Here is a 22,315-nt window from a genome sequence, read left to right as displayed (position 1 = left end):
CGGACTTGTTGGAGTTGAGTCTGTGGAGCTGGTGGTCTTGGCTCTTCCACTTCTCGCTGCTTGTCTTTGAAACAAGAGTAGTCATCGCTGTAGTGACCTGAGCTTGCTCAGTAGTTGGTAGCTGCTGTTGTCATTAGACTGATATTGTCCAGAGGAAGGAAGGTGCTGGTCCTATTCCTGGGGCTGTGTTTGGGAGTGAGTGCCAAACAGGATCTCCGGAGGAGGCAGCGGGTTGGTGGGGGCCTACAAAGGACAATGCAGGGATTATGTCGGGACCAATTTAGGACACGTAATCTGAGGCAAGGTGACCAAGCAAGGAAGTCATAACTCCCCACTAGGCCAGCGGTCATGAAACGGTGTCATCGAATCAAGGCAGGGGACAGTAAGACATATTGGGGAGCGTCTGAGCTTATGACGTGGTCACTTACTTTTCTGATAGAATGGGTCAGGGTTGGACTAGGCTACCTGTAGAGTGTCCCACATCTTTTACATGGCATGAAGCTGGAGCAAATCCACGTCTAAACAAAGCTGGAGATTATTTCAGTGAAAGAACACTTCAGATACTTACTATTAAAACCAAGAAAATCATCGAATGACTGCACCCTCTGGTTCCTTATCCCATACACTGAAAGAAAGAATACAGCCAACTTTATGAGGCTTTGTGAGAATTACCTGAGATATAATACACAGGAAAGTACTTTATCAGCTCCAAAGTACTGTACAGGTGTAGACTATTATGTTTATTGTTGCCATAGCCTTTCCCAAGAGTTGGAATATAATGAAACACGCTCAAACATTTATCCATCACCCTTGAATCAGAAGATCCCTTAGGATAGGGGTGGAGAACAGCTAGTCCATGGGCCTTATAAGGTCTGGGAACTCGTTTGGTCTGGCCCTGCCAAGGCAACCACAGGTGAGACTCGAAATTCAATAGATCAATAGCAGGCTAATTTTTCAGTTGTTAATTCTGTATAACCCACGAATGATGTTATAAATACCCCAATGGCCCTCAGCAGAGGCAAGCTTCCCCCACCCCTGCTTTAGGAAGTTACAAAATCCCAGGGTCAGGGCCTTAAGCATGGAGTAATTCTGTAGAAAAAGATCCTGGCTGTTCATATTCTTAGGCTTTTAGGATTCAACTCAAATGGAAGCCTATTGACTGTACAGTCCTGAAGGGAAAGGATGTCACATACTCTGCACCCTCGCTTTCTGGATGAAGTCATTGAGCCCAGCAGCCCACCCTGAGTCACGCGCTAATTAGTGGCAGGTCTGGGAATGAAATCCAGCCTCCGGACTTCCGGCACACTTTGCGTTGTCAGCTTAAGCATTTCTCAGAGAGTCTGAAATGAGGGTGAACATGGCCCCTCTACACATGGAATCGGAGAGACATTAGCAGAAAATGTCAAGACCAGAGCATGTCACTGGAGGACGTGACACCATGTCCTTGACGATTTTGGGGGAAAAGTGCAGTGGAATTCTTAGCGATGATCATCAAAGCAATCATCACAGCTTCTGTGCAAGTCTTAAATGTTCCCTGAAACTCACTGGCATTAGAAATGCTTATCTTCTTAAATGGCTGCCATGAGCTTTGGTTGTCAAAAAGTTCACAGAAATTCATTAAACAAATAGGCATGGATTTCACATTTTTTTATGTAGCAAAATCAACATCTTTGATTTCCATTTGCCGTGTACTACCAAGAGATGCAAAATTTGCTTTCTCTCCCCGTCTCCCTTGATTCTTAGTCCTAATAATCATTTAATATCTATATTCATCACCTATGCTGATTATGATTGCAAGAGTTAGCTATGAACGAATTTATGTGTTCCTTTCTCATCTTGTCCATGCACCTGCTGGCCCATTAGCAGCTGTGAACCCTGCAGAGTGTCAAGTTCAAGCACCAGTGAGCTAATGAACACATAGTCCATGCAACCCGTGCTTTATTCCCGGATGCGCTAAAAGCAGAGTGCCACCTACTCCTCCCTCCTCTTCCCATTTATAAATCTATTTCTTCTGGGATCTACAGACTTTTGGGGGGTTTTATTTTTAGTCTGTGGATAACTTGAAAAAAAAAACTTCCAAGGATCTAAGTCGTGGTTGGGGAGGAGTCAAGCCGTTGTTGAAGCTCTAATAGGTGTTGAAAACCAATGTCAGTTCTGAACCTAGATGGGAGATGTGTGATTAAGCAGAGTGTCCCGGATCGGCACCCAGGCTCTGGAGGCAGCGCGCCTGGGTTTGCGTGTGCTATGCTCTTGTTACCAGGACCATGCAACCCCACGTGAATCCCTTGTACAAGCTGGGCCTCACTTTCCTAATCTGAACTCCTATTTCCTAGGCAGGTGTGTGAGCCTGCAGCTGAACACACTGGCATGCAGGAAGTGCTTGGTACAGTCCCACATACATGGAAATGCTTTAAAAGTGATTATTGCATCAGTGAAACTGTCCTGATTAGACCAGGGTACAAGCCTCTTTCTTTGAGATGCTGTAACCCACAAGGCCTTAGCGCCCTTACATGGCAGGGTAAGGGGCTTCCCTTGCCTCCACTGGAATTGCAAAGCACATTCTACAGCATGACCTTTATTCCATTGAATTAAATAGGAAATAGCCAGGCAACTTGACTTTGAACACCTAAGACTATCAAGCCTCTCTCTGGCTCACTGAAGTGTCCCCTTTCTCTCTTTATGCTCATGGAGGAGAGGTGACTGATCAGTTTATTTAGAGACCTAGGGTAGGTGGTGTGCTCCACCGGGATCACTTCGTTCACGGTGCTGGGGCTGCCTGGGTATTCCCTGTGGCTTGCTGGGTTCCTTTGGTACAGGAGCCTGAACATTGGCCAGGGTCCCTGGCCAGGGGGTTTCCAAGCTGTGGCTCTGGTTGCTTTGGGGGTTGGGCTGTGGGAGAGATTAATGGGAAGTGAAAAGAGAAACTGTCCTTCTTAACCGGCAGAGCTGTTTGGAGTCTGTGACTCTTCTTGTATTTAGGGAAAAGATTACTCATGAGTATTTTCTTCCATAGAATATAAAGAGACTTAAATTACTACCGCGTCCCCCACCCCTGCTCAGCCGCCTGCCTCCGCTTCAGTGTGTCCTCTGTGCAAACTTCAGCATTTTACTCTCACTTCCCCTCCCTGGCAGGATTCGGTTCTGTATTTGTTTGGCATCTTCACCTCCCTGAAGCCCCCCTATACTTTTTCCTGTTTCCCCACTGAGCGCCTACCCGGTGCTTTCCTGGCCACTCCTCCCTGGAATCTTGCATTTCCCCCAGGGACTGAGTCCTCACAAGCCTCACTGATGATGAATCCGCTGTTCTTCCTAGTGTAAGGGAGGTACCCTTGGAGGCAGGAAGTTCAGCCACCCTCCTCGTCACTGCCACCTTACTGGGGTTGGGAGTGTGCATTATCAAGGTCACTGGGGACGGCTGAGATCCCTCCTGCCTGCCCGGACCATGTGGAATCAGTGTGAATTTCTGTCCCCATCAAGAATCCAGAACAAGACTCTGAAGCCTGCACTGTATTCCAAAAATCATAGGGCAGGCATAGAAAACAAACGATTAGCCTATAATGCAACTTCTTCCTTGTGAAAAATAAATGATGATGCAACTTAAAACCCGAGGAAAAATTCTCAGATGTCCCTCTGTAATTATTCCAGTGCCCAGTAGTTCTTTGTTGGTGGACTAGCCCTGAGGAGACTTCCACAGGGTTCAAGGAAGCCAACTACTATTCTTTGAAACAGTGGAAGACGGACCCAGCAACTCTGCCCAGAGCCCACAGACATTCTGCAGGAGGTCCAAGGCACTGGCTCCCCACTGCAGCAAGGAAGAAAGGCAGCCCACTCGATAAACCAGATAGGTCTTTGTCATGCCTGGTTTCAAGGTAAAAGGTGATTCTTCCCACGATGGAAGGCAAGAACACTTTGCAACACTTACAGAGTCGTCTTAGCAAGCTGCTCCGAGCAAATAGTGATCCTCTGCAGTCTGTGTGAGCTGCTGATTCACCCCATAGTGATTTGACAGAGTGAAGCTCTATTGAGCTTCTAGCTTTTTCTGACCCTGCAGTTCTTAAAATTTTCATCTCAGAACTTGTTTCAGTCCCTAAAGGTAGTTTAAGACTCATAGACTTTTTGCTCACGTGCGTTATGTCAGCACACTTTTATCATGTTATAAATTAAATCTGAGGATTCTCATCAACTAAGTATATTGTTAATGTATAGAGCTGAAATTTTTCTCACCCTTAAATAGGAAGAGTAATATTGTTGAACATTTTTAGAAATCTCTTTAATGTCTTGTTTAATGGGAGATGGCTAGATTCTCTTATCTATTGATGTGATCTATTGCAATATCACGTCACGTAGCCTCTAGAAAATTCCACTGTGTATCCAAGTAAGAATGAGACTGAAAAATGCAAATAATATCTTAGTATCATGAAAAGAGTTTTTACTTCATACACACCCTACAAAAGTCTTGGGAACCCTCCAGGGGTCCCAGAATCATATTGAGAATCACTGTTCTAACCGCTTGAGTCATATATCAAAGATTGCCCACAACAGCAAAGTGAAATAAAAATATGAAGTCACCGTCAGGCTCCTGGAGATCCATCTATCAGTGTCTGTCCCAGACTTCCCCAGGCGGCCAAGTCTCAGCCAGGTTGGGACGTTCTGCCATCAGCAAGCAAAATGAAAAGGCGAAAGGCCCCGTATCCTTCCTCGCCCTCTCGTTCCCAGAGCAAGCCTGCTGCTTTCCCAGAGACGAAGTGCTCGGCTCTTCCTGGAAGAAGTTGCAGGGAACATTTCATTATTTGGCAGCTCTGGGAGGTCAAGGCTGACTCTGGCATATTCTCATTTCCGAAGGACGCTGGGCTGCAATCAGATCAGCTCTGAGATCCTTTCCAGAACCCATGGAAACATGGCATGAATTCACGAATTCCCGAATTCCCGAGCCCCTCCCCTCAGCAAGGCTACTGAGACCCTCCATGCCTTAAGCGCTTATTTTGGCCTGTGGGCAGAAAGTAAATGTGGTGGCGCACTTTCACTCTCCTCAAAGGTGCAGCTTTGACTTGGGACTTGGAGTCTTGAATGTAACAGCCCTGGGACCCGGGCACTTCATGTTGTTAACCATTGAGAAATGTTCCCCTTTGTGCCAGCTGACAAGGCCTTCTCTCTCCCTCCCACAGGCTTGCAGCCGGTTTACTGGAGCAGGGATGACGTAGCCCAGTGGCTCAAATGGGCTGAAAATGAGTTTTCCTTAAGACCAATCGACAGCAACACGTTTGAAATGAATGGCAAAGCTCTGCTGTTGCTGACCAAAGAGGACTTCCGCTACCGGTCTCCTCATTCAGGTGAGCATTGGACCTCTGACGTGTGCTCAGTTTGCAAACTGTTCCAAGATTGACACGCTGCCCAAACGATGTGCTTGGTGGGGCAGCTCAAGCACAAAGGTGGCTCAGCAAGAGACGTGTCTCGCTGATGTAGCCCAGTTTGAGGAGAAAAGAAGAATTTTCAAGGCCAAGGTTGGGAAACTTAAGATAAAGAGAGGACTTCCGACCCACGGACACTAGGACTTAAAGGATCCAGTTGTGCCGCCAAATGAGGGAGAAAATGGCATTTGGAACCCTTCCACTTGCCCCTGACTGCAGACTTTTCAGTGAAAGGTGTGGGAGTGAGTGTGGGTCATGCATGCTTCAATAAAAGCAGAAACCCAGGAGGCAGGGGGATGAGCGTTGCTTGGGGAGAAAACCCAACAGAACCATAGATACAGAACGGGACACACGGAGCTCCAAGGAGCCAAGGCCCCGGAGGCGGCGACCCAGAGTCTCCAGGGGATTTCTCTGGGAAAAACTGACTTTGGGAAGGAGTGCATCTGGTAGCTTCGAGAAGTCCCTGGAAATACGAATGAAACTTTCCTTAGGCTCATCTAACTTGGAAAGATTTCTCAAAATCAGGGCAACTACATTAGGAGATTTAGTTCAGAAGCAAGCATTTCTGCCTGCAACAGTGTTTTTGCTGCCTTCAGATATCCTGGGTCATTTCTCCAGCCTTGAGGGTGTTTAGAAGATAGTTGTCTGGGACAACACAGATCTTGGACAAATCTGGGTCTCAGGTTTGTGCGTCTTGAGGCCATAATTAAGCGAGTGCCAAAAGGCTCTTGTCCTGTGGAGTCTCTTTGGGCTCACTTACCTGCCAGAGTCCCTTTCTTTCTTGGCTAAGGTCAGAGGCCTTCCCCAGGTACCGGACTTGTGTCCTCCTGGAGGCCCACCAGAAGTTAAAAAAGTAACCAGCCTGAGCAGTGGCCATTGGCAGGATGAGATAAGGCATCGGAACCGCATCTCCCTCCTGCTGTTCCCGGTTGCAGCAGCCAGCCGTTGAGGTGAAGAAATGCTAAAGGGGAAGTTCCCCCCACACCCCCAGCACACGTTACTGACATAAGTTCCTATCTCTGAAAGCAGGTGATTCTTACTCCTTTATAAGAGGCACAAAACAAACCCTAAACGATGGGGGCCCTCCAATCACTGCTGCTTTCTGCAGTCTTCCATGACAACCAGCTAAATAATAAATAAATAAAACTGTAAATGTTTCCTTTGAGTTTAGTGCAAAATACTTCCCTTTTCTGTTTCAGTGGAAACTTCGTGATATTCTTTTCAAAAAGAGAAAGTTACAGATCCGGGAGGGGAAAAAAACAAACCAACTACACATGTTCCAGTGAAACTGTTCATGTCAAGCAAAGGAACATGCAGGTTGTGTTTGGACCTGATTTGACTCAGGCCCCGGGCGAGCTTTCCTCCTTAGAGTTGGTAAATTTCCCCCTGTCATATCTCAGGTATTCCTTTCTATTTGCTGTTTGTTTTCCTCCTCTGTGGCCTCTCCACATGACTTGTGAAACCAGGTGACTCAGAGCTATCAACTTGCCACTTTGTCAAATCTCGGCTTGGGTAGACTCGAAAGGAAAGGGGCCTTGTTTTCAAGAAACCTGCTCTCCAATTACAGAGCAGCATTGCACTGGCCCTCAAAGAAAGCTGCACATGGCAGAGTTGAGGAAGGTGGGCCTCATGGGAGCAGGCATGGAATTTGTCAGGAACATGAAGGGTGAATCGAGTTAAATAGGCTCATTTCCGGGAGGGCATTGGCACAGCGTTAGCCTACTATATTCAGACGACAGGGGGGCCCACTTAATGAGCAGAAGAAGCAGGAGAGCAGGCTCAGATAGATGCGCTGGTCTGGGCACCCAGGCGTGAGTTGCCATGGACACATGGAATTGGTAGTTGTAGAAGTGTGTACCAAGCCGCTGCAGGCCGGGGGCACAGAAGAGTTCAGGACAAAGAGAAGGATTTCTAAAGCTGTATTACCTGACAGAGTTCAAGGGTCTAGGCATGGAGCTGGACTTGGAAGAGATAGAAGGATGAATGAGAGGGAAGTGGGGGAGAATTTAAAGAGTAGGTGAAGGAGGAGGAATTGAGGACCAAAGCCACTCGCTGTATCTCCCAGCTGAAATACGGTTTGTTACCCGTCCTCATGCCCTACCCTCATATTTCAACTTTCTCCTGGAAAAGTTCCTGGTCTCTCTTCCCTGCCACTGTTTCTTTCATCTCTCACCTGTTCATCCTCCGTCAAGGTTAGCTGCTTTAGTCCCAGAGCATGTTCTGTCTCTGTTATGGCCACACACACACACACACACACACACACGGTGTTCTGTGAGATTCTTTTCTATTCTGCATCTTGCCCTACCCTACGTTCCCAAAGTAGGACGTTCATTGTGGGCAGGGACTGTGTCCCGTTAAGCTGCCTTGGCTGTAAGACCTAGCACAGGACATGGCATCCAAGTGGCACTAAGTCAAAAAAATTGAATTATACCCAGCTCTAGAATCCCTTGAAAGCCCAGATAAAGATGTTTGGTTTTTATTTTTGCAATTAATGGGAAATACTGGAAAGTTTTGATTGGGAGGATATAATTGGAGCTTTCCTTTTGGAATACACATTTGCCTTTCGAACCTAGTATGGATTTGTTGGGTCACTGAAAACAGGAAAGCTGTCACAGCATTGCTGCTGTAATGCTAAGGAGAGACAGGTACATCTAGAACTGGACCCATGGGACCAAAGTAATAATCCTCCCAGGATCTGGAAATAGACACTCAGGAACCTGTCTTGTTAGGCTGTTAACAGTCTGAAAGAAGAGCCAGGCCAGAGCTGGCAGCACTGAACTGTGCCATCATCCCCATTACATAGATGCACAGGGGCAGATGGTGCAACGGGTAATCCAGTTACGGCACCAACCGCGTTTCAAGTCAGTGTGGACTAGAAGAAAATCCTTCACAAAACAGGGCAGTGCTTCCAGAAAGTTTGGAGGACAGAACTAAGAAGGCCCGTCACAGTTTATGTTGTAGCAACCAGCAAGTGCTGAAAGTACTTCTGCCAAAGGCAGAGGCAAGATTTGGGTTGAAATCATTTTTTTTTCTTTCTTTGCTGATTTCTCAGCTGTGACATTGGCCAGTGTCTCTCCTGTATCATGGTTTGGTGGAGTAGAGGCCCAGGGGCCTGGGTTCTCTAGCTGGGTGCTCTAGGTCACAAGTCACATCACTTCTTTGCCTTCCTTCCCTCATCCATAGAATGAGATCTTCACCATGGCTCCAGTGTTCCCTGGCCCTTGAGTAGCTTGGCCCAACTTCAGCTCTGAAACAGCGTGAAATCTCTAGTAAGCAGAATGCCTTAACATCCTGGAAGCAGAGAGTAAATACTTCAACCTCCTTTGGCCTGTACATGTGTAAAACTTGGGCTTTCCTGATGGTTTTCCATTCACCTTTCCTTGCATCTTGATGGTTCTTGCCTGCATACAGAGAATCAGAAGAAGCGTCTAGTCATGGCAGTATGAGAATAAAGCAAAGCATCTGGCTGTCCCAGTACTACAAAAGGATGTTGGTATCTTCCGTCCATCTGACCTCACCTGAAGTTTCCTCACTGTTTGTAATTCATTCTGCAGCAGAGAGAGGAGAAAGCTGGGTTCCATCAGTTACAATCATGCAATATTCAAGTGTGCCCAAGGTTTGAATACAGCAGCCTCTCTGAGCACCATATTCTGCAGATTTCACCCCTATTGTGCCTATGCAGGCAGTCCTTTTCCATCCACCAGAGTAGTGTGGTTGATAGAACTGGGTAGTCTCTAAACAGAATTCCTCCAAGTTGAAGATGTGTGAAGTGTTTTTTCTTAACACTGTCCCAGTCAGAGGAATCTCAGTGGATAACAAATGTATAACATTTGCAAACTACAAAATAAATGTAAAGGGATTAATTTTATAAATTATCTTACCTAGTTCCTGAAGCTTCTAGATAATGACTATATCAAATGGTTCTGGGTGACTTAAACTCAGAGAAGTATTTGACGGCTTGGCTAGTTTGAAACTGCAAAGCACATTATGAAAAAGGAATAGAGCCGAGTGTTGTGGTACAGTGAGTGAAGCTGCTTCTTGGGGTGCCTGCGTCCCATAGTGGGGTGTCTGGGTTAGAGTCTCATCCCCACTTCTGTTTCAGCTTTCTGCTCATGTACACCATGGGTGCCAACACATGATGGCTCAAGTAATTGAATCACTCACTACCACCCACATGAGAGACCCAAACTGAGTTCCCGTCCCCTAACTTTAGCTTAGCCCAGTCCTGTCCATTTGCAGGTGTTTGAGGAACAAACCACTGGATGAATCAATCTTTCTCTTTCTGTCTGGATCATTCTGCCTTTCAAATAAACAGACTTTACAATAAGAAGGAGCAGACAGGTTAGAATTTCTGTTTCCTCTTTGGAGTTATCCAGTACATGACATTTAGATAAAATGGTGTTACATACCCATTATTTCATAGGAACAAAATAATCCAAGTTACTTTCAGTATGATTTGTTGTGCTCTCTGTCATGCTGAAAAAGCAGCAGAAATCGTTTCAGAGTTCCTTCAATTTAGCAAAAATATATTGGGAGTTTACTAATATGTGGAGATTTGAGGATGCTGAAATCTGCAGTCCTTGAATATTACTAAAGGGAGATTTGGAAACTAGTTTCTTTCCTTTCCAGGCTCCTGGTACCTTGATCCTGGGAAAGATGCTTTGCTTGTATTCTTCAACTATACTATAGTTCCCTCTCAAAGTTCAAAATAAAAATATTGGTCTTGAATACACTCTCTTGAACCGATTTTGTTTGAGGCAGTGGTTAGTGATTTGCTGGATTGGGTGGCTCTGGCAATTAGCTGTTGCAGATTGAAGTCAGAGAATTGGAGGCTAGGGTCACAGAGGAGGAGGGCTTCCAGCAGGCAGGACCACAGACAGGGGACACCAGCCTTGGCGCGTCCTTCTCTCCCTGTGTCTTGCAACAAGCCACCAAAGCATGTGTCATGCACCAGAGAGACGCTGAGAGAAGTTACTTATGGGAAAGTCATTTGATTTTTTAGCACTTACTCCATTTGTGAAATGGTGGCGGTAACAGATCCTTCTGTCGTACGAGGTGATGCTGTAATAACACAGTGGAAACAAACTGCAGAATACTTCCTTTAACAAATACATACTGATGTCACAATCTGTTAACAGCTCATTACTTTGTATATCTTGCTGTTTCTAGCCAACTAAAATAATTGCTTTCCTAGCTGACTTTTTTTTTAAGATTTATTTTATTTTCATTACAAAGTCAGATATACTGAGAGGAGGAGAGATAGGAAGTGGAGCTGCCAGGATTAGAACCAGCGGCCACATGGGATCAAGGCGAGGACCTTAGCCACTTGGCCACACCGCCAAGCCCTTTCCTAGCTGATTTATCCTCCTCTCTTTAAAAATTTATAGATATCTTTATTTTGGTGCAAAAATCTTTGAAATCCATGAATTTTTTTTAATAACAAGGATTTTAGTTTTTAAATTGCTACTATTTAAGCATTTTGTTAAAATACAGTATACAGACCAAGAAATGTACACCAGTGTACAGATAATTGAGCTTTGTTTTCTCCTCTGAGCACACGCCTAAGCAACACCCAGATTAAGGACAAAACGCCACTTGCACCCCAGAATCCTCCGTATTCTCACCCCACCCATTTCTTCCAGAAGAGAAGAGAATGCCGTCATTTACATTGTGTGATGTAGCGAAGCAACATTTGTAACTAAATAACCAGCGATAGCATAGCCGCACCATTTTTATACTCTCACTATTAACTTCCACATCAAGAGAAAATATGTATTTGTGTTCTTTCACTTCACATAATGATTGACTTGTTTTTGTCATAAAGGCAGTAGTCTCATTTTCCCCACAGTCTGACCACCTTTTCCTTAGGGTCTTGGTGGCCAAGGCATAAATATTAAGCTACATTTACCTAGTTCCTGGGTAAAATGCCAAACTAACTTTTCTGCTCAGCGATCACTCTAGTCTGCATAACGGTCCCTAATTCAGTCTGCCTGTGAGCATGGGAATGGGTGGAAAGCTTGGAAGTCAGGCTGGAAACAGACTGGAAAACCAAGCAATTCCGTTTCAGAAACAGGCTGTGTGTGCACCAGTGGGGACCCCAGGCCCTGATTTGCACAGGTATTTTCACTGAGTTAATGGTGAAACTGAAAGGACCCAAGCCTTGGCTTTCACCCCCAAACCTGGCACACAGAAGGGACCTAGCAGAGAGAGCGCGAGTTAGTTCTCTGATGAATCTGCAGAGTATCACTCACACCAGGCGGGCTTGGGGGCTTTTTTTGTTTTGTTTTTTAAAGAATTGGTCAGAAGGAAACTAAAATCTCTGAATAAAACAGAAAGAAGTGTTTGAAAATTTATTTAGATAATCTACATATGAGATTGTGCACATAACAAATTATTAACCTGGAAATGTAAATTTTTTAAGCCTGGCAAAGCTCTACTTTAACTAAACTTGAGCTGTTGGAAGGAGGTGGACCCCCATGAGAGGCTGTCGGTGACACTAAGCATGGGTCTCGTGCCTTCTGGAACAAGAGATGTGTAATAAGAACTTTAATCATACCCTTTGCACGGATAATTCTGTTCCTAAGAAAGTCTCGCAAGGAAATAATCCAGTAGTGGGCGGGGAAAAAGAGATGCCCTTAGCAATGCTATTTATACTTTTAAAAACTGGAAATTCCCCAACCACCCCCAGTGTGAGACTAGCAAAACAAACTGTTAGGGTAAAGAAATATAATGAACTGCAGTGTCTCTTCATAAGCATTGATTTGCTCACTCATCTATTATTTTTTCAGTTGAGTAGGCAGAGCCTCACAAGATCGTGTTAAGGATTTTAAATGTTAACAAAACGTGGATAGCATCCAAGACTTTGATGTTTTTGTTTTAAGACTTATTTATTTTTATTGGGAAGGCAGGAAAAACAGAAGGGGATGCAGAGATAAAGATCTGTCTCCTGGTTCACTCCCCAGTGGCCATAGTGGGCGGAGCTGAGCCGATCAAAAGCCAACAGCCAGGAACTTCTTCCAGGTTGCTCCTGCACGTGCAGGTCCCAAGGCTTTAAACCATCCTCTACTGCTTTCACAGACCACAAGCAGGGAGGTGGATGGGAAATGGAGCAACTGGGACATGAACTAGCACCCAAATGGGATACTGGCCCATGTTTGCCCTGTTTATTTTCAGTAGGCAAATAGATTTCACTTACTTTGAAGTATCTTTTTTTATATTCCAACAATCCTATTTTTAATAGTATTTCTAGATATGATCTGTAGCAAGTAGGGAGATTTGAGGAATGCATCAAGAGAACAGGTTGATGTTGGAGTGATTAAGGGATGGTAGATGTTGCAGGAGGAATAGTGGGCCATCCTCAGGTATTTGGAAGCCTGTTGGAAACGAGGTACTTATTCTGTGTTACTCTAGGACCAAGGAATGGGAATTGCAGGGGAAGCAGGCTCTAACAGAGCAGAAGAATTTGCTGTCAGGTCGAGTTGTCCAAAAGCAGTTTGCTGTGCTCTAGCAGGCTACCCATCTCGGGAACAACTCAGTCAAACACATGCTGGGTGTGGGGTGGGAAGCTGGGGAACTCACAGTGAAAAGAAAGTTGGAGCCTGTCTTAAAAACTTTGAGAATCCTCTCTAGGTTTATCACTCCAAGTTATGGGCACCCCCCGGCAGTCTTACGCGTGGTGTGTGTGTAGTAAGTTGGTCTCCCTCCTCCTCTCCTCCCCTTTTGCACCTGCCCAGTCTCACCTGGTAGCTGAGGACATGTGTCCATGAATGGATTGATGGCCACATTGTAGCATCTCGGAGTTAATGTTTTTCTTGACCTAGCACCACAGGTTCACACTACCACCCACTACCACCCGTTAGCTATCCTTCATGGCTGGCACATGGGAAGAAGGGTAGGTGGGAGGAGGAAGGGGGCATCATTATGTTCTTAGAATTATATCTCTAAATCACGTTGAATCTGTTCGAATCTAATGAGAAGTTAACATTTAAAAGCAGGAAGTTATCTTATCAGGACTTATAGCAATCTTCAGGTTTAGGTAGGAAATGAAGAATCCCCCTTGATTTTCCCCTCCCCGCCGTCTCCTGCACACTCAGAGATCCTTCCTCTGTCTGGCCCCCTGTCTATCAGCTGGCAGATATGAGGCTAAAGCGAGCAGTACTGCAGGCCTGCGAAACAGGCTGGTCCCATGGCAGCCCCAGGCAGGCGTCCCAAGAGAATGAAAGTGGTCCCAGTTCATGTCTTTGGCCCACAGCATTCAGGGCTGCGCGAGACCTAAAGACAAGGATTCCATCGGTGTCTCCCAGGTTAGTTGGCAGGGTCCCAGCTGCCTGAGCCATCACCTGCTACCTCTCAAGATGTGCCTTCACAGGAAGCTGGAATTGAAAACAAAGCAAGACTCAAACCCAGGCCCTTCAAAGGGGCAGTGACCCAAGTGGCGTCTTAGCTACAGTAGTAAGCAGATCGGTGTCATCTGCTCATGCGACTGTGATGTTGCTTCAGCTTGCCTGTGTACATAGAGAAATGCAACCACGGGAAAGAACATAGCCGGCTCAGCCTACTGCCCTTGGGTTAGCTCGCCAACCAAGAGCTGCTCCCAGGCCCCAGAGACAGTGGACAAGGCGCAGGGAGCAACACACAGCCCGCTCAGTAGATGCAACTTGACCCTTTCCTCAAGCACGCCCTAGGGCAGGTGTCTCTACATGCGACTTGCTCAAGGTCACTGCCACACAGCCGTGCCAGCCTGCCTTCTTGCAGAGTGAAGAGAGTTGAACACCCTCACACACACTAAATTTGTATTTCCTGGTCTCTCCATCCAAAACGGATACACTAATTACTGACCTTTTTTTTTTTTTTTAATTTTTGGAATGGCAATCACCAGAAACATTTTTTTTAATGCGTTCCCTCTTCTATTCTGCATACTGCCGAAATAAAAACGTTGATCAAACCCACGGGCTGAAACCCAGCAAGTATGAGGCCCTGTAAATTAGGAAAAGTTCAGGAAGACATTGCACTAAAGCAAAAAAACCCAAAGTGTTGATTTGGGGCTTATTTTTATATGAGATTAAAATATGAATCATTAAAATAGGACGGTATTTCAGGCTCCTTCTCCGCATCTCCTCCAAGATATCACCATGACTACTCGGCTTGGAGTCCCAAAGTTTCAAAGCCCCTTCCAGCCCCAAGACACAGTTGTGTGCCATGGTTCTGCTTCGTACCCCACATTTCCAAACACCTGCAGGCTTGGAGCACCCCATCCGTGAAACACCCAAAAGACACCTTATCTTCAGCTGCCTGAACTCTGTTGCCTTGTTTCATTGTTAATAGTAAGCAGTGACAGGAAATTCCATGAGAAGCAACCACAATGCCAAGGTAGAGGGAGGGATAGTGTCCAAGATGCCCAGGCCCCCAGGAACTGTTAAGAATGGGGTGTTTGTGGAATGTAATGCGGCCCAAACAGCAGAGTGCTTTGAGTGGAGCTTTATAGAAGGAAAGGGATGACTGTACCTTTCTCAGGGTCATGCTGCATTTGAAGGGGGAAAAAATGCAATATCTGCAGCCCCAATAACACACTTGTTAATTAAATTGTCTGTTAAGAATGGCTGAAATTAGCAACAGAGGCCCATTGTTTGGTACAATTGTTGACTGCATATCTATGTGGGGGGGCAGTGAGAGGCCTGTGGCATTTTCAAGATTAATCACCCATCCTTCGCGGGTTTTGAAGCACCCACCTACATGTGGAACTTGGATCAAAGCAACAAGGGTGCAACCAAACTGTCACCACTGTGTTGCTCATTAGCTACATGGTGGCCACTTGTCTACCGAAGATACCAGAAGAGAAGGTCCCTCTGCTCAGAGTAGCCCCCACCACTCCCTGGGAGGGTTGGCATCTCTAGATGATTTTCTAGAAATTGTAGATCCTGGAGCCTTGCCTGTATGTATTTTTAAAGGAGGGAGGCATCCCAGAATGTGCCAGATCCTTATAAAGCAACTTCAACGGTTAGCTTGTCTGACCCAACTTGGAAATTGGGTTCCCTGCCCCGCCCCTCCACAATTTTCTTCTCTCTTCCTGCCTGGAATTGTGATGAGTTAGAAAGGCATATTTTCCTCTGTAAGGACAATTTCTGTGAAGAATATACAAGCTGTCATTAAACATAAAAAATGCTCATGCTTAATGACTCATAACCCTTTGAATAATCTAAATTGCAAACAAAGATAGTTGTTAAAATGATTTTTCACAAAAGTTATAGTAATAAGTTGGGACAATTTAGATTTGCAATACAATCTTGTATATCCCTTCCGTGGGCTGCTGTTATGCAGTTCCTAAAGCAGTTCCATGAAATTGGAGCGTCTTCAAATAAAACAAACAGGGAAAAGACACACTCACTACTTGAAAGTCCAATTGTAACTTACATCAAGAATATTAATAGGGCTCTCGCTCTCGTACTGATGATTGTAGACATTTTTGTTTCATTTATGGTTTTCTTTTTAAAAATGTTGTAGATTACTAGAAGTCTTCAAAATGTTTATGGACAGTGCATAATATGAAAAAGGAAACGTGGCTTTCAAACAACTTTTGCGCCCAAATCATCTTTTAATTCCTTTTTCCCATGTCTCCTTTGCATCCATGAGGCTTATAAATCATAATTTTACAATCAAGATTTAAAAACAAAGCAACCCACGTGACTGGGGTAGGCAGTTGGTCTATGGTTGCCACACTGGCTTAGACCTGGGCAGCCCACGTCACAGGGCCAAGGTTGGTTGCCTGCCTGTAGCTCCTGCTTCCAGCTTCCTGCTGAGGCACACCCTGGGAGGCACCAGGAGATGGCTCAAGTGATGACATTCCCACCATTTGTGTCCTCGACCTGGACTGACTTCCTGGCTCCAAACTTCCACCGTGGTTGAGCCCAGCCATTGCAAGCATCTGGGGAGTGAACGGTGGGCGGGAACTCTGTCTCTCTGCCCTACAAATGATGAACTGATTTAAATATATATTTATAAACAATCTTGAATCACATGGCTGTGGTCTTGCAAGTTTCTGGCACCATGTCTTGTTCTCTGTAAGCTCTCTGGGTCGTGGGTATATGCAGTGCCAGACAGAGCGGCGGGTCAGCAGGCGGCTGCTGTGTGGTCGTTTTTCTAATTCCCAGTCCTTTTTGTTCCCAGGTGATGTGCTCTATGAACTTCTTCAGCATATCCTGAAGCAGAGGAAACCCCGGATTCTTTTTTCACCATTCTTCCACCCTGGGAACTCTATACACACTCAGCCGGAAGTTCTGCTGCACCAGAACCATGAAGAAGGTACTGGGGGAGCATCTCTTTGCTTAAGTTGTAGACAAGACCAAGAGGTTTAGCCTCGAAGTGATAAGCTGCTCTTATTCATGAAAGTCCAGTGTTCATTTAACACGGGTCTGTCGAGTCTTTACAATATGGAGGTGCTGTGGGGAATGCCAGGTTGAATAACATACGCTCTTGGTTCCTGGAGTTCACAAACGAAGTGAAGCACTGAGATGAATGCACGTGGTATTACTGCATCACCGTGGCAGTGGGCACCTTAAAGCAGTAGTGCAAGGAGCCAGCGTATCTGGTACAGGGAGCAGGTGCAGCTTCCTAAAGGAGGAGTCTCGGGAGGATTCCCGGAAGAGCCGGCAGGATTAGGAGAGGCAGGTTTTGTTTTGTTTTTACTTCACTACAGTAAAATACTGAGACAAGCTCCTCAGGAGTAAGGGGGTTTATCTCTCATGATTTGGGAGGTTTGCATTGTCAGACCAAGCAGTGCCCCGAAGTCATTAGTGGCAGCGGAGATAAGAGATCTCCCAGGAAAGCCATAGGAGTGTCTGGGTTCAATGCAGCTTTTGTAACCAACCCTCTCATTAGAATCACCTTCCAGGGACTCACGGTACCCCCAGAACTTCCCGCTAGAACCCCCTCCTAAACACCACAACCACATGAAGTTTCCACCCTCATTGTATCATTGGAGTTTAAACACCTATATGAATTCTGAAACCAGATCTTACTTGAACCATAGCTGCGTCAAAGGAAGTGGAGACCATTCCAGGCAGAGAAAATGACACAAGGGCAGGCTAAAGCCTTAGAATAGAGATCCATGCTTGGCTTGTAGAACTTACCTTCCTCCTCTCTGTTCTTTCGGTATGAAAAAAAAAAAATCTCAAAACATAGCCCAAGCAGAATCAAAGCAACACCCCCGGGAGCCATCAGCCTCCTTCCCGAGTGGCCAACATTGTGCTGTTATGCAGAGTTAGTCCAGAGAGATTCAGTTTGAACCAGAGTGTGGGGATCTTTGATTTCTGGGAAGAATATTCAGGGAATAGTAATGGGAAGTTAGTAAAGACTTTTAACAAGGTAGTAAAAACTTGGGGAAGAAAACAAATCCATAACTTACAGTGTTAAATTAGAGTTTCCTTCTAAACTCAGAGGAGGTTTTATTAGAGTGAATTCAGCACCGATCATTCTTTCTGATACCCCAGTTGCTGTTCCTGTGTGATTCACAACAATCATGGGATCATTTATAAGTGACAGCAGACCAGAAGTCAGTAGGGGTCCTGAATACAGTCCCCAGATTTGAGTTTGGGTACAGAAGTAAGGCTTAGGCTCTGCACTTGGAGCTCTGTTCTACTGGACAACTGGGTATCTAGATGCATTCAATGCTAACTCTTTCTTCGATGAGGTGCATGTGGGGTGGCCAGATTTCTCACTTGACCAACATGTAAACACACAGTAGGGCTTTTGACAAGTGCTTTCTCTGGAGCCAGGCAAGTCAGAGCCTAAACTCCTAATCCCTTGGCACATTTCCTTAAATGGATGGATCATCCCCCAAGAACTTGGCTAGTGTTTGTGTTTTATTGCTGGTCAATTTTTAAAAAATAGCAACTTTTTCTGTATTGTTAATTAACACTTCACAAAAGAGAGCCTGGCTCCAGGCAAGGGCCATCGCCTCGAGTGCCAAGTGTTTCAGAACACGTCCCCTCCCTTCTGCTGTGCTGGAGAATAAACAAGCATTTATTGCCCACTCCCTTCCTAGTTCTCTCATCCTTTCCTCCCTAGCTTTACCCTTGCTACATTTGGCAGCCGCCCCTCCCCCCAATTTTATATTCCTTTGCTCTTCCTGCCTTATACATTTCTGGCTTAGATAATAGCTAACAGCCACTGCTAGAGGAGGTGGGTTTACTGAAGCTTGACACGAAGGCAAGAAATGTATTACCTAGCCTGCCCCATCAGTTACAAAGTCTGTGTGATTTTTATTTTCCTGTTACTACAAAAAAAAAATCACTTAGAATTTCTGGGGACAAACATTGTGATTGGAAACCGTGGTCTCACCATATCACAAATCCTCCCTCCTCTTTCCTTGGCCTGATTTGGCTCCTAAGTAGGTGTGTGTCTTGTTGTTCTCATTCATAGGAGCTCATCAGTAGAGAATGCTGCCTTACTTTGAGAGCAACTCTAAAACCAATACAGACGTGCCACCGCATGCGCTGTAATGAGCGATGCTCTCAAGTGGTGCAGTCTTGGTAGTGGTGAGCCCGGTAGGTAAGAGGATGAAGCTAATGAGGCCAAGGTCAAGGGCTTCATTGCTGTATGCACCAGTTAGCTCTGCTTCAGACCCAGCTCTTAAAAGCACCTGGTGCTTTGGTGCTTTCTTTAAACCGACAGCTGGGGAGCAAAGGGGGCAAGATCTGAGAGAACAGAAAACCCTGGCCCTTTGTTCAGCTACTATTGCTCCGTCACAAGAAGGGACAGGTAGGTCTTTGTCAGAGGGTACCCAATGGGATCTGGGAGTCAGATCTGCCATCCAGGGTACAGAAGAGATAAGAAGAGTGTGCCCCATCCACCAGGATTTGAGCTAACATGTATGCCCTTTAATGATAAAGAATCCAAGTAAAAAGGTGAGTGGATCCATTCAAATTTCTCATCTTAGCACATCTTCCCTGAAATGAATTATTTCTGCAGTGAATACTGTCATATTTCACTGTGAAGGGTCATGGGATGACGTGGGCATAATGTAAACGCACAGAAAAATCCAATATTCCTGAAAGAGTTGGTAAAGTGATATTACGTATGCCAAATGTGACTTCTCTCACAGAGCTAGGGATACAGTTGCTTGTAAATGTGTTAGCCCAAGACTACTTATGCTGTTACTAACTTGGAGATATTTCACATATACATGTGTGTATGTAAACATGTATGTGCATGGCAGAATGGGCAGAGAGGACCAGCTGAGCTCAGAATCAGCCTGGCGCACAGCCGGGCGTGCAGAGGAAGGTGGAAACAAGGCTTCCCAGGGCCTGCATGAGCCTTCACCTCGTCATAGCCGCCAGCGTAGCCAGTTGAGGCTTTCACAACTTTACAGTGGGAACTGATGCCACAAAGCGAGTGTGTCTTGTTGAACCGAGTCACCCGGTCTTTCCAACCCTCCAGCCCGTGACATTGAAGTTTCATCCTTACTGGGAGAGATGGGAAACCAGGAGCTGGTGTTAGCTCAGGGCTTCCCCTCCGCTCTTAGGGAAAAGCACAAGGACATACGCGCTCAGACTGTATTCTGTAAAGGCTCTTTATCTCTGTCCTGCACTCCAGTCTGAAATTCCATCCTGCCTGGAGCGAAGCAGTCCTCCGATTACCACCTCCATCTAGGCAAACCAGCATTTCCACTCACTCCCCTTCCCTGTGAGTTATGGGAAAGGAGGATGATATTCTATCATTAGGTTAACCTTATAATTTTTTCAACCAGACACTTAACAGCAGTGACGCAGGGCTCTGTTGCTAAGCAAGCCAGAACAGCAGGCACGACACAACCATCCCGCACTACCTGGGATGTCTGTGTGTGTGGGGATGTTGTTTCAGAGCCTGTAAGTCAGGGAACTGGGTTCTAACCCTACACTCTGCCCGAACAAATCATGAGGGTTAAGTGTCTCATCATCTCTCTGGCTCTGTTTCCCAAGTTGTAAGCTGGGGGTATCTGAGGTCTCCTACAGCTCCAAACCCCTGAGACTATATCCAGGAAGTCTGGGTCTCGGCACTGTGAAGGTGAATAAGAGACATTCTCAACCTTCCAGAAAGGGAAATCCAGAGAGTCCCAGCGGTGACCCACTGCCTGGTGTTGCTGACCGTCAGAAATCTGCGTCCTCACCTGGCTCCCTGTATCAAGGACTTCTGATGCGACTGCCCTTGTCGGGAGTCAAATCGAGAGTGACATCACTCTCTTCTTTCATGACAAAAAGCTCAGTTTCAGCAGATTCCTTCGGGTTGACTGTCATGACTCATTTTATCTACACAGGGTAAGTTAGGTAGAGACAAACAGCCAAACTAAGCTGCTCTCTCACAAGCCCAGAGACAAAGCCCCTTTGTAAGTTTTAGCCCAGCAAGCGGTTATAAAATCAACTTTGCCACGTGCAGTTGCCACGGCAGCCTCTTTGGTCTGATTTTGCTGCTTTCTGAAGAAAGGTGCTGTCTCCAAAGCATCCTCGGTGGTCCTTTCGTGCTGGGACTGTTGGAGTGGTGAGACCCCCACAAGCCGGGGCCTTGGGGATAAGCCTCATCTCATGGCTAACGTGTCCACGTGGGCCCAGTGCGGGCAGCAGAGTCATTTCTGCAGGACTAGCACGGGGAGAAGGAATAAGTTCCATGTTGCTCAAACTTGTGCATTTTGTTACTCCCTGGGGGATCCTCCTGTAAAGTTGTTGTTTTAATTTTATTTGAGAGACTGAGAGACAAAAACAAAACAAAACTCCGATGTACTGGTCCACTACCCCAATGCCAGCAATGGCCAGAACTAGGTTAGTTCCAAGCCAGGTGCCATGATCTCCATCCAAGTTTTTCACTTGGGTGACAAGAGCCCAATTACTTGAGCCATCATCATAGCCAATATCCATATTAGCTGAGGAGTCAGGAGCTAAAGCCAAGAACTCTGATATGGAACATGTCTCCCAACTGCAGTATTAACGGCAAGATCAAATGCCTGCTTCTCCCTTCCATTTCTTCAAACCCTTTCCTATGGCTTACCCCAAAGACTGTGGGAGGTCCTTTTTAATCATTTCTTTAAAGATCTGTTCCTTTTTATTTTTAAAGATTGATTGATTTAAAAAGCACAGCCACGAAGAAAGATCTTCCTTTCACCGGTGCCTTCCTCCCATGGCCCTAAGAGTGGGCCAACCTAGAGCCAGGAGGTCTCCCGCTGTCACAGTGGGGCAGATCCCAGCAGGCCTGTTTACAGTATTCCAGAATTTAAACAAATGTCAAAGTGAGTGCTTGCGCATGCTCTCCGTCTCTCAAATGAGGACTCTTCAGATGTGGGAGTAGGCATTTAACATCGTAGTTAAGGCACTGCTTGGGCTGACAGCATTCCATGTCGGGGTGCCTGGCTTCAGTTTCCAGCCCCACCCCTGATTCCAGCCCTCAGCTAATGCACAGCCAGCGAGGCGGCACGGGGTGGCCCGAGCACTTGAGTACCTGCCGTCTCCCTGAGAGACCTGGATTGAGTTCCGGTTGGTCTGGCCCAACCCAAGGCATTGTGGCAGTTTAGGGAATGAACCCAAATTTGGGGCTGAAGTCTCTTTTTCTCCCTTTTGTTTCTTTGTGCCTTTTCAATTAACTCACTTTTAAAAGAAGAATGTCAAAGAGAACTTTGGAGACCCCAAAATACGTCCTTAGGTTGTGGTGTTAAAAATCTCCTATTAAGTTGAACTAGATGGATGTGGATACATGGTTGGCTTCTGTGCGGTGAGTGAACTCGGCCAGCATGGTGGTCTCCCGGCCGGTGAGAAGTGGGGGCTCTAGGTGAAGCCCCTTGGTGCAGAGCACACTGTGGTCTTACAGCTGCTGAGTGGGCACCAGCTCGAGGAAGTTTTCAGCTGCTCAGGGCACATGCTGTTACTAACTGTTGTGGAAATCACCCT

General features: G+C 46.0%; 1 protein-coding gene across 4 annotated transcripts in view; it reads left to right on the top strand.

Moving 5' to 3' along the window:
- ETV6 (ETS variant transcription factor 6) overlaps positions 1–22,315 on the top strand; it is a 230,812-nt gene that overhangs the window by 181,759 nt on the left and 26,738 nt on the right. For all 4 annotated transcript variants that reach the window (XM_058655716.1, XM_004592569.2, XM_058655715.1 and 1 more), the window contains 2 exons: positions 5,166–5,330; positions 16,572–16,706. In XM_058655716.1, the coding sequence (XP_058511699.1) occupies positions 5,166–5,330; positions 16,572–16,706 (300 nt within the window). The remainder of the gene's footprint in view (positions 1–5,165; positions 5,331–16,571; positions 16,707–22,315) is intronic.

This window comes from Ochotona princeps, chromosome 27 (genome assembly GCF_030435755.1).
Source record: "Ochotona princeps isolate mOchPri1 chromosome 27, mOchPri1.hap1, whole genome shotgun sequence".
In the NCBI taxonomy this organism is placed as follows: Eukaryota; Metazoa; Chordata; class Mammalia; order Lagomorpha; family Ochotonidae; genus Ochotona; species Ochotona princeps.
This window is presented reverse-complemented; position numbering and strand designations above follow the sequence as displayed.